At 45.7% G+C, this 13667-nt stretch overlaps 1 protein-coding gene across 1 annotated transcript in view; it reads left to right on the plus strand.

The window, feature by feature from the left end:
* The first annotated feature begins 2339 nt into the window (after positions 1 to 2339).
* The window catches only part of SLC12A8 (solute carrier family 12 member 8), a 138872-nt gene continuing 127544 nt past the window's right edge, over positions 2340 to 13667 (plus strand). Inside the window, 2 exon segments of the mRNA XM_059064432.2 lie at positions 2340 to 2393; positions 2790 to 2884. Of these exon segments, the coding sequence (XP_058920415.1) occupies positions 2390 to 2393; positions 2790 to 2884 (99 nt within the window). The 5' untranslated portion in view covers positions 2340 to 2389.

Consider the following 13667-nt stretch of genomic DNA (forward strand, 5'->3'; position numbering starts at 1 on the left):
GTATCTTAAAAATGGAATTTTTCTGTTCAAAGGTTATGCAGTATGCTATTTTTTGATATAATAAGAGTGGTTTTTTGTTTGTTTATAGTTAGTATCATTTTTATAAATCTACATTAAGCAGGGTGCACTTTTTTTCTTTGCAAATGGACAGGCTTCTCTAGCCTTAACATGAAGCAAAGAAACAAACATTTGTTCTTAGGTGTAGAAGATGCTCATACGTTTCAAAGGGAACTTTTCATTTGTTTAGAAACCGATGAGTGACAGGAAGTAGGTGGTTATGAACAGAGGGGTTGATTTCCTTTTTTAATGTTTTTAGCTCAGGCTGATATGGAATTGAATGTGGATTCTTCAGAGTTCACATAGACACTTTGAAAGAGGCTCATCAGAAGGTGACAGCAAACTGGAAACCAGCTTGAGGCAAAAAAACAAAGTGTCATGTGTGACCACAAAGTGAATAATAAAGATGGCACTACTACTCTCTGTACAGATGTAATACATGGACATATAGTGGAGTCCAGTAATATGCCCACCTAGCCATGCTTTGTTCACAGGTGGCTAATCTGTAATTTATCCTGGGGTTCTTTCCTCTTACAGAGATGGGTTATTAAAAACTTCTTTGCTGGGAATGAAGTATTGACACATGCCACACAACATGGATCAACTTCGAGGACATGATGCTAAGTGAAATAAGCCAGACTTTAAAAGGACAAATATTGTCTGATTTCACTTATGTGAAATAGGCTTGAAGAAGCAAATTTATAGACAGAAAATAGATTAGAGTTTACCACTGTCTGGGAGTAGAGGGGTGCAGGGACTTATTGCTTAGGGGTACAGAGTCTCAGTTTGGGGTGATGAAAAAGTTTTGGAAATAGCAGTTATGGCTGAACCAAATGGTGAATATAAATAACGCTACTGAATTGTACACTTAAAAATGGTTTAAATGGCACATTTTATGTTATATATATTTCCACACCAAAAACCCCACAAAAAACCCTTTGCTGGAGCAGGAGAGGTTGGGGCTCTGTCACTGTTCCCATGGCTTTGCCTTCCCTTTTGTTTTTAAAAGAACAACCTCTATTTTTAGGGATTTTCACACAAAGGCTCATGTGGGCGTGGGAAGTACTCCCAGCTGCCCTTCTGTTTCTCAGAAGCCCAGATGGAGGCCTAGCAAGTTATTTCAGGCTTAGGAAATATGCCAGATTGGAAATAGCGATAATTTAATCTCTCTGTATGTTAATTTCTTTTTTCCCCTGCAAGCCGGGGGACCCTGAAAACCTTACTTCACTCCCCGCACCTCCAAGCCAGTTCTGGGAATTGCTGAAGGTGACGAGGGTAATTCCTCCCCACACCTCAGCATGCCCGAGGGCACTTTCTTGGCAAAAGAATTCCACTTCCTGCAAGTCTGAGGGTCACCTGGTCGCGTGGCCGCTGCACTTTGGCAACCCCGGAGCGTAGTCACGGTCTCTTGTTCAGACGCTTCTGCACCTGTCCGGGGGGCTGCGGACCAGTGGGAGCCGCGGGCTCCCCCGCTCCCCGGCCTTTCTCACTCCTGCGTGCTGTGTAACGCTCAGGTCCTTAGAAGCAACTGCAGTGAGTAGGCTCGCGTCCTGTCCCCCTAATCCCAGGGCTGGGCACCTCGGCGGTGGTGCGGTGAGCGAGCTGTCGAGGCGGTGGAGGCAGTGGCTGTTACGTTTGAGAGCATGCGGACCCTCCCCCTATTCCACCCCCGCACCATCACACACACACACCCCCGCCCAGTCCCTTCCCACCCGTGTTAAGATTGCTGTTCCCTTCTTCTGGGAGCCCTCTTGGGCGGCGGCGGGTGCGCGGGCACCACCCTTGGGGAGGGGAAGTGTCTGCAGCCCCGTCCTTCTCCACCTGGACCCGAGCGAGAGTCGTGGCCCAGGTGCCCGAGCCCGGGCGGGACGCCTCGTCAGCGGGACAGCTGGGACCCGCGCAGCGCACACCTGGTCAGCCACGTGGCGGCGGGGCGGGGACTGGGCGGGCCCAGCGCTAGGAGCAGGCGTCCCGGAAACCGGTGAGGGCGGACGCCGAGCGGCTGGTGGGTGGGCAGTGTGCAGGGTGGTCTCGGGGCGGCTCCTCTCCCCGGGGAGCTCTGTCCTGTAGTCAGGGGGCCGGCTTGGGTCACCTTTGCCCACCTGCTCAGGTAGACCCCCTCGCCGTCCCCTGGCGCGTCTACACACGGCCACTGGGACACGAGCCTCCTGCCGAGCCCAGGGGTTCCTGAGAACTCGGTACGGGCGGGGCCGAGGCTGGAGGGGGCGTGCGCTGCGCTGTATGGGGTTCCCGTAAGTAGGGGTGCCTGAGGGACGCGGGTCCCAGCGCTGACTCAGACGCGAAGGGTCGGTGCTGCGGCTCCGGAGCGGGTATGGGTAAGTCTTTCACCACCTGCAGCTGGTCCTAGTAAGCCGATGGTGCCCTTGCCCTGAACAAAGGGGTTCACAAGGATGGAGAGGAGTGTAAAACTGTCCTCAAGGGCTGGGCAGCTAGGCAGTTGGCTCTGACCCCCGTATTGAAGGAGCTCAGGGAAAAACAGAGAGCTGCAGGCAGCTGTGGCTTTCAAAGAACAGCAACATTTGAGCACAGGGAGGCTCTGAAGAATGAGTGGGATCTATCTGGGTACCAAAGAGGGAAGGAGATGTTTCCAGATGAGGCAGAACAAAGTCCCTCCCTCAGCCAGGGCCTTGTCTGGTATAGAGGAAGGATGGGCCATAAGGATCCAGGGAAGGAGGAGCCAGCCTGACCCAGAATCCTGTTTTACCTTCCAGAGGGGTCTCCCCGCCCAGACTACCAGGACCCCCATTTCCGGAGAATGGCCCAGATGTCTCAAGTGCAGGAACTCTTCCATGAGGCAGCTCAGCAGGTAGGCCTGGGCAGTGCGGGGGTCATGAGCAAAGGTCACCAGGCAGGAAGCTGAATGGAAACATTACAGTGCACTATTTTAAAAGTAATGATCTCAGAAGTTTATTTTGGTATGCCAGCTTAATCGAGAAAATGTTACAGCCAATTCCTAACCATCTGTGCGCAGAAAATCTTCTTTGGTATTTGTAGTGGATTTTGAATCCTGGACACCTTTTCCCACCCCGTCCCACCCATGGAGGTTTTCCATGAACAGAGTGAGGACTCAGATAATATGAACTCCTGTTAATATTGAGTCAAACCAATGTAAGAAGGTAATTCTATTTCTGAAAAACTCATATATGCTGAAGCCAAATAGATTTCTGAATTCTGTGATATCTGCAGGTTTTGTTTTTTCTTTCTTTCTTTATCCTCTCCCTGCTGATCATTAGCTATAGTAAATATTCAATGCAGATATGGAATTGAAGTGGCTGCCCCTTAAAAACCAACCAACCAACCATACTTAGGCATTTATCAGGAAGCTACTTGCACCCAGTGTCTTTGCTCTGTAATGATCACTCAGCCATGAGGTTTTTACCGTCCCTTGGATTTCTCTCATCTTTATGGAGAGGGGAAGGAGGGTTTTCTGGCATTATAACAGGGGGGAATGAGCACCCCAGAAGGAGAGAGAATCAACTCATAGCCTCACACAATAGCAAGAGAGCAAGGTCCAACACCCAGGAGGCCTGAGCCAAAGGGCAGAGGCTAGTGAGGCAGATGGGGTTCAGGGTTGGTGGGGGAATCCAAACTGGCTAGTTACCCCCTGCTCTTCATGTACATGGGTACATGTGAAAAATGCGGCATGGTGGCTGGCAGGTGGCATGTGCTCAGCAAAAGGTACCGCTCCCCTTTGCCCCGGCAGGCCCAGAGCTGTACCCTCCATCCTGTACTGAGCTCCTTATATCCAGCCCCTGAAGTATTCAATCTGCTTAGAAATGAGTGACTAGAGGTCCGGAATAGCTCCTCAGACATATTTCAGAACTCTTGCCCAGAGCTGTTTGCTCCTGGATGAAAAGGCCGGTGGCCAAGTTTTGAATGTGGTCAAGGACCCTTAGAGAACCTTGATTTATTTACTTCACTTTATTTTAAAATTTTATTTAGCTTGACCAGTCTCGCATCATCCTGGCAATGCATTTTCTTTGGGTTTGCAAGACTGTACATGAGTGTTTATGTCCCTAACATGTATTTGTGGACTACTTCCTAAATAATGGGTACTGTGTTAGGCACGAAAAAGGTTACCAGATGGAAAACGAGAGGCCCTTGTCTCCAGGCATTCCAAAAAGAGAGCGCTTGTTTCATCTCTGTGAGAGGGCTCTGTTAAGGCTCAGCCGGGATCCTCTTTCTGTTTAAAACCTTCAGTGGCTCCCTGTGTCCACCACTCAGAGTTCAAACTCCTTAGGCTAGGCCCTGTACAGTCTGACCCAGCCTGAGTTTCGAGCCTGGTCCCCTGCATCTTACTCCTTTTACCCCACCTTCTAGACCAAGGTCACCATTCCCCAGGCTCTGTGCTTGTGTCTTTTCCCTATGCTGGTCTTTGCTGATACTTCTCTCTCAGCTGATTTGCCGCTGGAATCCTCCAAGTACCTAAGGCATTGTCTGGCAGTCAAGTGGTCAGTCAATGTTAGTGCAAGCTAAATTGCTCTGATTACCTTAAGAGACAGTTGATTTTTATTTTAAAATTTATTTATTTATTTATTGTGGCCGCACCGTGTGGCATGCAGGATCTTAGTTCCCCGACCAGGGACCGAACCCATGCCCCCTGCAATGGAAGCACGGAGTCTTAACCACTGGACAGCCAGGGAAGTCCCGAGAGTTGATTTTTAAAATGACGGATGTAAAGGCCTATGCATCACCTTCCTCTCCATCTCCCTCTCCCTCAATCTCTGAACATTGAGGGATTAGACAGTGTTCAATGTCATGGCCTTTGCTGTTCATTATCTAGACATCTTTGAAATCTATCCCTTTGTCTCCCTTGCGCTGTCTTGTCCAAGGTATTACTTCTTAATTGAATTGTTCATACCTTCCTAACTTCTTTCCTCACATCTCTCCTAAAGTGATCCCTTTGTAAAGCATAAGTCTGTGCATTTGCCTCCTCTGCTTAAAGCTTTTCAGCGGCTTCTCACTGCCTTTAGAAATTCAGTTCCGACTCCTTGCCCTGGCCCCCACAGTCCCCTGTGATCTGACTGGCTTCCCCTGCTCCCTCTGGCAGCATGCTCTGTTGCTGCACTTGCCGTGTGGCATTGAAGTAAGCTGTTTCTTTTCTGTCTTCGTTGAGGCTGTGAACTCCTGAAGTTCAGGGGCGTGTCTTATTCATTTTCGTGTCCTCAGTCCGTGCCGTTAGTGCTCAGCATGTGCAAGATGCTCGATCAATGCTGGCTCTACTTCATGGAATTCACCTGGTTAGGGATTGGGGGAGCTGCTCTTTGTATTGCGTCTTGAAGTATCAGTGGTAAAGTTGGGAAGCACATCCCCGAGGCTGAGAGGGTAAGAAAACGATAATAACTACCAACTTATTACGGGCTGAACATTTGCTCTGCATTATCTTGTTTAGTCTTCACAACAACATTCTGAAGTAGATATGATTATTTTGGTTGACAGATGAAAAATGGGGCTACTTTGAACCCAGCCATAGTTATTGCCAAGGTCCGGGTTTTAATCCTTTCTGCTTTATGCCTCCTGCCCCAGTGGCCCGAGCAAAGCCTGTATGGGAACAGATAGCAGACTGGATGGCTGATATGTTTGAAGTGTCTGGCCCTCTAGAACTTTTTCTCCCTTTACTCCAGGTCTGGGAGGCAGGAATTCTGCTAAGAGCTTTGAGGCCTGAAGAGCACGGAACTAAGAAGGCAGTGCCCAGTGGGAAGACAGGCTGGGTCGGGGGGTGATGTTACCCTAAACCCTTCAGTTCAGATCTGCTCTGCTCTTGATCACTGTGACTGGAAAGTAGCTCTCAGGAGATTTGGCAAGAGTGGGGATGCTTGTGAGTTAGGTGGAGGGGTCAATGAATGGATTCTTGGTTTGGCTTTACTCATCTCAGGACCAGATGGGGTAGCTGTGTGTGTGTGTGTGTGTGTGTGTGTGTGTGTGTGTGTGTGTGTGTGTGTGTGCGCGCGCGCGCGTGCACGTGTGTTTTGGTCAAGGGGACCAAATGAGAAGAGGCTGTAGATCTGAGAGTTGATGGTGATGCCTGGGTTCAAGTACTGCCTCTAACCCTTTGTGATTCTGGGCAAGTTACTTCACCTGGCTAAGCCTTCGTATCCTCACCTATAAAACGACTACAGTAATAGAACGTACCTTAGAGAATTATGAAGATTAACAGAGATAATTCATGTAAATGTTTAGTATAGCGCTCGGTTCATAGGAAGCAGTCTGTAAATGTTGGCTTAATAATAAAACTAATGCAGGGAATATGTATTTGGTCCACGAGGCAGTGATACGGATGATCAGAGGGTTCAGTTGGCAAATGAATGCATGACTCAGCAGAGCAAAGTCAGGTAAAAAACCTAAGGCAGGAGTCCCAAGTCCGGAATGATTCCCTTGGCCAAAACCAGAGTGTGGCACATTGTGCAAGACACTATGGACAATGAGGGGTGGGCAGTCCATTGAGGAAGATGGGGTGCTTTCTAGGCCTAGATGGGTCTGGAGTGGTTTGGGAATGTGTGTGTGTGTGTGTGTGTGTGTGTGTGTGTGTGTGTGTGTGTGTGTGTGTGTGTGCGCGCGCGTGCGTGTGTATTTGAGGGCCTGTTGAACTTGTGGAGCTACAAGTCTTGTTCCAGGAGCCTCTGTCCCCAGGCACTTCATTGATGTGCAGTGTGGTTGGGTGGTAGACTTGAACCTGGAAACCTGGGTTCCGAATTCTGACTGTGCCACTAGATGTGCTGGGCCCTTGGGCAAGTTACTCTTGGGCTTGCAGTCTGTTTCTACATCTGCAAGATGGGGTGAGCGTACCTGATTTTCAGGGTTCTTATGCCATATGCAGAAGGATCTGGCCCAGTGCCTGTCACATGGTGAGCACTAAATACAATGCATGTTCAGTGATTGGATGAAGCAGATTTTACATTGAAACCCAGTCGAGTAGGCTGTTTGGGGCTGAAAAGCTAAGGAACAGCTGGTGCCAGAGGGAGGTGAATGGAAGGCGAACGACCTTCGATTCCATGCGTGTCTCCATCAGTCGCTGGACAGAGAGGACTGTGACAGGCATGGTGTGTCAGGAAGATGAAGCTGGCAGGAGAAAGCAGGTAGCTGGAGACAGGGAGAGATGGAAAGTAGACATCTGTGTGAGGTCTGAAGTCCAGCAGGATCCAACGCTCTTAGCGTGGGAAACGGGGAAAAGTCAGCTCCGTGTACCAGGTATTTATTGAGTGCCTGTTCTTGCCAGGATCTCCAGCTAGTGTTGCAGATATTAAAACAGAAACCTCTTAATTACGATGGAATAAGGGATGCCTCCCACTAATCCGATGTGCTATTTCCCTTCTCTCAGGGCTGGACAGTCTCCAGAAAAAGTTAAAGGGAAACAGTGTCATGCTGTGGCCCGAGAATGGGTCACCCAAAGCCTCAGATTAGCTAATGCAACTCATATTCTTTCTTCTTTATCTGGCTGGAGACTTGAGCTCCAGCAGGAGTGGGTCTGTGAGGACCCTTTTCTAGGAAGTCTGTGGGATAGCTTCTGGCTGGCCTGAGCTAATCACCCTAGAAACAAGCCTGATGCAGACCCAGCTGTGGCATCTGGTCCACGTTTGAGCCAGGGTCCCAGCCGCCTCTGACCCTGCACCAGGACTCCGCTCCGCCAGACTCCCTGCCTTGCCTTTCCCTTCTCTGTGCTCTCCTTTGCTCTTTCCCTGTCTTCCCCTCCTCAGTTCAGTGGCTTAACCTAGGTTAGCTCAGCGTGGCAAGAGAAAGAAAGAGAGTCTGGTCCAGTTGTGAGGTTGAGTGGTACCAGCAAGAGAGGCGGAGGAAGCGAACATGTTAAGAGACAGAGGGGGTACAAATTATTGCAGCGAATAACTCTCAAACTCAAAAGAAAAAAGAGACAGAGTGGTCCTTAGAGATCCTCTGGTCCAGGCCCCTTGCTTAGCTTGTCAGAAAAGAAGCCTAGAGATGTTTAATGACTTGCCGAAAGATACATACAAAGAGTGGCAGACCCTGGTGGGAGCCAAGCCCGTGACCTCCTGACCCCATAATACGGCTCTGGTTGATTTTTTTTTTTTTAATTAATTAATTTATTTATTTTTGGCTGTGTTGGGTCTTCGTTTCTGTGCGAGGGCTCTCTCTAGTTGTGGCAAGCGGGGGCCATTCTTCATCGCGGTGCGTTGGCCTCTCACTATCGCAGCCTCTCTTGCTGCGGAGCACAGGCTCCAGACGCGCAGGCTCAGTAATTGTGGCTCACGGGCCCAGTTGCTCCGCGGCACATGGGATCTTCCCGGACCGGGGCACGAACCCGTGTCCCCTGCATTGGCAGGCAGATTCTCAACCACTGAGCCACCAGGGAAAACCCTCTGTTGATCTTAATGCAGTCAATCTTTAGGTTATAATTTTGAGCATTGGTCTCAGGCTTCATCGCAAAAGCTTTGCTCTTGTTTTCTGTGCCCTTATTAGCCAGTTTACAGTGACGAACTGACTTATATTTTTACTATGCGTTTTTCAGGCCCGTTTTAGCATCTTTAAAAAGCCAATCTGCAAAGCAAGCCTGGGCAGCCACATGCTAGGTGACAGCATATTGCTTTGTTAGAATATAGAGAAATGAATGCATCTGAGGAGAAAAGAAAAGGGAACCTAGGACAAGACCGTCTTGTTAGCACCTCTTGTACAGATAGGGAAACTGGGGTCCAGGGTGGTTGGGTGGAAGAGAAGGGCTCACATCTGGGATTCCTGGAGCCATGACCCCTATCACACTCCCAGCTTCTATAGGGCATGAAGCTTGTAAAGTTTTTAGCGATTCTCTTTAGTAAAAAGGATACAAATTACAAATACAAAATTAGGTGTAATCTTTGGGAGGGACTTAATGCAAGTGAAGGGTGTTGGAGACTTAAGCTATTAGCTTCATTGTGAAAGACCAGTGGTACCCGGACAGAACCACCTATGTGAGGTGACAGAAGAAAAGAGGCTACAGTCCTGGAACCTGGGAGAGAAGAAAGCGCAGAAACCACTGTCAGGGTTGAGATAAGTCTACAGCTTTCATGTGGGCTCTGTTGCCCTTTCCTGCTCTTTCTCTGTTATCTTCACCCCTTTCCACTTTACAGCCCTGTGTATCACTCAGCCTAGGATGCCAACCCTGAAAATGACAATGCTCTGAAAATTCTTCAGAGTGGAATGGAGACATTTTCTGGATGAAGGTGCCCTAGAAACTAGAATGAAAGTGATTCTTCACTGAAATGAATTAGGTGGGATTGTCTCACTTGTACCCACAGGTTCTTCATTTGTAGAGGTGACTGAGTGACGACACAGAGAGATCAGTGCCATTGAAAGAAAAATTTATTGCTTACATTTCCCAAGAGAAGGAGGAATGCCATGCAGGGCCACAGGGGAAGTGTCAGGTTCTGGTCAGGAGACAAAAGCAGGAATGAAGGGAAAGCCTGGGCTGGAGCCTTTGTTGTGCTTTTGGTGGGCAGGGCAGAGCAGAGCAGAGCAAACAGCTTAGGACTGGCTGGTTTGAATAGTTCTGGTGGGCTTTGGCTATAGAGATCGTCTCTAGTTTCCTAGCACCTGGCGTGGGGATGATTTAGGGCAGGAGAAATACTGGCTCTTGTGTGAGAATTAGATAAAGGGGGTGGCTTGGGGAATATACTCAGAATTGGTAAGTTTGCATATGAAAGACATGCTCCTTTCCAGCTGTTTCCTATCTATAAGAACTGGTTAGCCCTGGGAAGGTTCATCTCTTCCCTGGCCAATGAGATTGATTGATTGATTGATTGATTGATATTTTTGGCTGCGTTTGGTCTGTTGCTGAACGCAGGCTTTCTCTAGTTGCAGAGAGCGGCGGCTACTCTTCATTGTGGTACGCGGGCTTCTCACTGCGGTGGCTTCTCGTTGCGGAGCATGGGCTCTAGGCGTGCGGGCTTCAGTAGTAGTGGCACGCTGGCTCAGTAGTTGTGGTGCACGGGCTTAGTTTCTCCATGGCATGTGGGATCTTCCCAGACCAGGGCTCAAACCCTTGTACCTTGCATTGGCAGGCAGATTCTTTTTTTAATTTTTAAAAATTTTATTTATTTATTTATTTTTGGCTGTGTTGGGTCTTCATTGCTGCGCGCAGCTTTCTCTAGTTGCAGCGAGCAGGGACTACTCTTCATTGAGGTGCACGGGCTTCTCATTGTGGTGGCTTCTCTTGCTGTGGAGCATGGGCTCTAGGGGCTCGGGCTTCAGTAGTTGTGGCACGCGGGCTCAGTAGTTGTGGCTCGCAGGCTCTAGAGTGCAGGCTCAGTAGTTGTGGTGCACTGGCTTAGTTGCTCCATGGCATGTGGGATCTTCCCGGACCAGGACTCGAAACTGTATCACACCCTGCATTGGCTGGCAGATTCTTAACCACTGCGCCACCAGGGAAGTCCTGCAAGATTTCTAAGAGTCATAATGTCATAAGATATAGAAAGGAAAAAACGTGATTAATACATTCTGCCTAGCTATGAATGAATGGACTAGATGACTTAAAAATTTCTTACTGCCTTAGGGTATATTTCATCCATGGTCAGATATAGAAAAATGCAGTCCTTGCCATTATTTAATAGTTTGGGGTTGCAAGGAGAATCCTAGATACTGTGTTAATGGCTCTGAAGTACTTTTCTTGTAATTTGAGTAAGAGGCCACTAGGTGGTGCTTAGACTCTGGTCTGGCCTCGTTGAACAACCTGGCTTCGTATAGGGGTGGATAACTGAATTTTAGCTTATTTTTCCATTCATTTTATTCTTTCTCTGACCAAAATATATCTCTTCAGGATGACAGTTTAAATACTAGATAGATGTGTATTCATAGAACAATATCAAATAAGTGTAGTGAGATTTAAAGAAATACACCTACCTTATTGAGTGTAATTCAGTATCTCTTTTTGCTCATTAATCATTATCAAGTAGTAATGTAATCTGATTCTTAAAATTTGTGTTCTTTCCTTCTGAGTTTAATAACTTCATCAAAAGACTAGTGGTTGTAGTGATAGTGGTGTGCTTCAGCATAGCTTGGCATGAGCAGTCTCCAGAGGTAGTACCTATTCTGGCTTGAATGCCTATCTAGTAGGATATTGTCATTATCACTTCTCAAGAGAAGGGTACATTCCTTTTGTTTTTGTTTTGATGTGTGAGTGTTTTCTTCTTTACATGAATAGGCATAATGAAAGAGAAAAAGATAGTGAAGTAAAAACCACTGATCTGTGTAAAAAATTCTGTGATGTTCTTTTCCCAATCTGCAGATAGCTTGTAAATCACATCCACAGTCTCTGTCAGCAGTTGCAGGATTTAGGTGCTCACTGATGAATTTGAAGCCATGGTAGCCTAGCGACCCTCATTTAGCCAAAATAGTTACGTCTGATTCAGGTGATAAATTTGCTCTAAAGTGAATCCCAGTGTTATAGAACTTAAAACAGAAAGCTGTGACTCATTTTGAGTAGCTTTCCCTTTTTATTTTAAGCAATTATCAGTTAAAACACACACACACACACAAAAAACCAACAAATAAACAAACCCCCAAACCAAAAAACAACAACAACACAAAGCGAAGGCAAATTCTAATTTTTAAAAAAGATACACAAATGTTAGGGACAGACATTAATTTCACCAAAGACTTCACTATTTTTAAGTAGACTATATTTCCAGTACATTTAAAATGTGATTCAAATCACAGGCATCTTTTGGTGAATCCGTCCACTGCATAAAATCAAGTTGAGTTATAAATAAATTACTAACTTGAGGTCAGCATTTTATTTTTCAAATACTTCTAATAAAGTGGTAAATTTTTCTTCAAATAAAGATGTTACTATTTTTATCATACAAGTACTACATGCATGCAGTAAAACTTTTTTTTTAAATGAGAGAATTATATAAAATTAAAAGCCTTCTTCCTCTGTTCCTTCACCACCATTCCCCAGAGACAGTCACTAATGGTTTCTGGTTTCTGGTTTTCATTTTCCCTAGTGGTTATCATTATAACTTTAAATAATTTATTTATACCTCAATTTCTAGACTAAGTTATCAGCTTATTATCAGTTTACTTATTGCTTCCTGATATGAAGAAAGAGGACATTGGCACATTTACTCTTCCTTCCATTTTTTTTTTTTTTTTTTTGCGGTATGCGGGCCTCTCACTGTTGTGGCCTCTCCCGTTGCGGAGCACAGGCTCCGGACGCACAGGCTCAGCAGCCATGGCTCACGGGCCCAGCCGCTCCACGGCATGTGGGATCTTGCTGCACCGGGGCACGAACCTGTGTCCCCTGCTTCGGCAGCCGGACTCTCAACCACTGCGCCACCAGGGAAGCCCTTCCTTCCATTTTTATCATTTCATTTTGAATTTTTTGTTAGTTGGATTATTATTTTTACATTGTCAAGGTTTATAAAATTTATATATTTTTCTGTAATTGTAATGAGTATTTCCATGTTTGTTATAGTTGGTTATAAAAATTTTACACCTATAAATAGTACTATAAATTTACAATAGTAAGATGTATATGTTTAATTGAATAACCAAGTGATGTTATTAGACTCATGGAGAAGAAAACACAAGCATAAGTTGTTAAGGCTTTGCTGCTTCTGAGCTATAGAGTCTTAATTTTTTTCAAGTTCCCTTTAATTCTTCTGGTTCATATGCAGCTACTGCTGTTTCTTAAATCCCCTGTCACTTTTTTTGAGTATAATTCTCTTATCTTTTGGGTGACAGGAATTTTTTTCATATATGGAATAGTGGTAGTAAATTACTCTTTCCTTTTCTAACTATAGAAGTACGGAAGGCCAAATTGTTTTCATGTATTTAAAAAACAACATTTTACAACAGATTGGATGCAGAAGTAGATATGGGAATCCAGCTGTATTCTATCAAGCCAGACATTAAAATGATTTGCAAAATGTATAACAAGGCATCTCTTTTCACTGAATGTTTTTGTTTGGGAAAGTAGTTATTTTTCATGCAGACATGTTACTTATTTTAACAGATAATGGGTTTATTATTATTATGTTTAAATGATTAATAAGTATTTGAAAATATCTCCCTTTAAGTTTCTAGTATGGTGAATACTGATAGTTGTAGCATGCATAAACAAAAGCTCTTTGGGATCCTCAGTAATTTATAAGAATGTAAAGGGGTCTGGAGATCAAAAAGTTTGAGAATGGCTGCTCTAGAGATTAAATATTCATTTAAAAATTTTCAGTTTGTTTAGAGTTAATATTGTACCACTTCAATGTAGGAACTTGACATTCACATAGGTGCCATTTACCAACCCTGCCCTCCAGTCTTTTATGCTATATATGTTACTTCCATCTACATGATAAAGCCTCCAAGATAATGTTATGCCCAATGATTGCTGTGGCCTATGTCTTCTCCTAACATTTGCTGGCTCTGAACTTGGAACTTCTCAGGTGCCTTGGAAGGCAGCTCTTCTCTTGGCTGCCCTGGACTGCTCTATCACTTGCTTTTTTTTTTGCCCCTCCAAGCCCATCTGCAGGAATCTCTCCAAATTTCTGATCTGCTAGTAGCACTTGGTTTTTTCCCTTTCTAGTTATAACTATAGTTTCATACTTAAAAAAAAAACCAACACATCTTTTCTGTCATTGTCATGGTAA

Source organism: Kogia breviceps, chromosome 5 (genome assembly GCF_026419965.1).
Source record: "Kogia breviceps isolate mKogBre1 chromosome 5, mKogBre1 haplotype 1, whole genome shotgun sequence".
NCBI lineage: Eukaryota > Metazoa > Chordata > Mammalia > Artiodactyla > Physeteridae > Kogia > Kogia breviceps.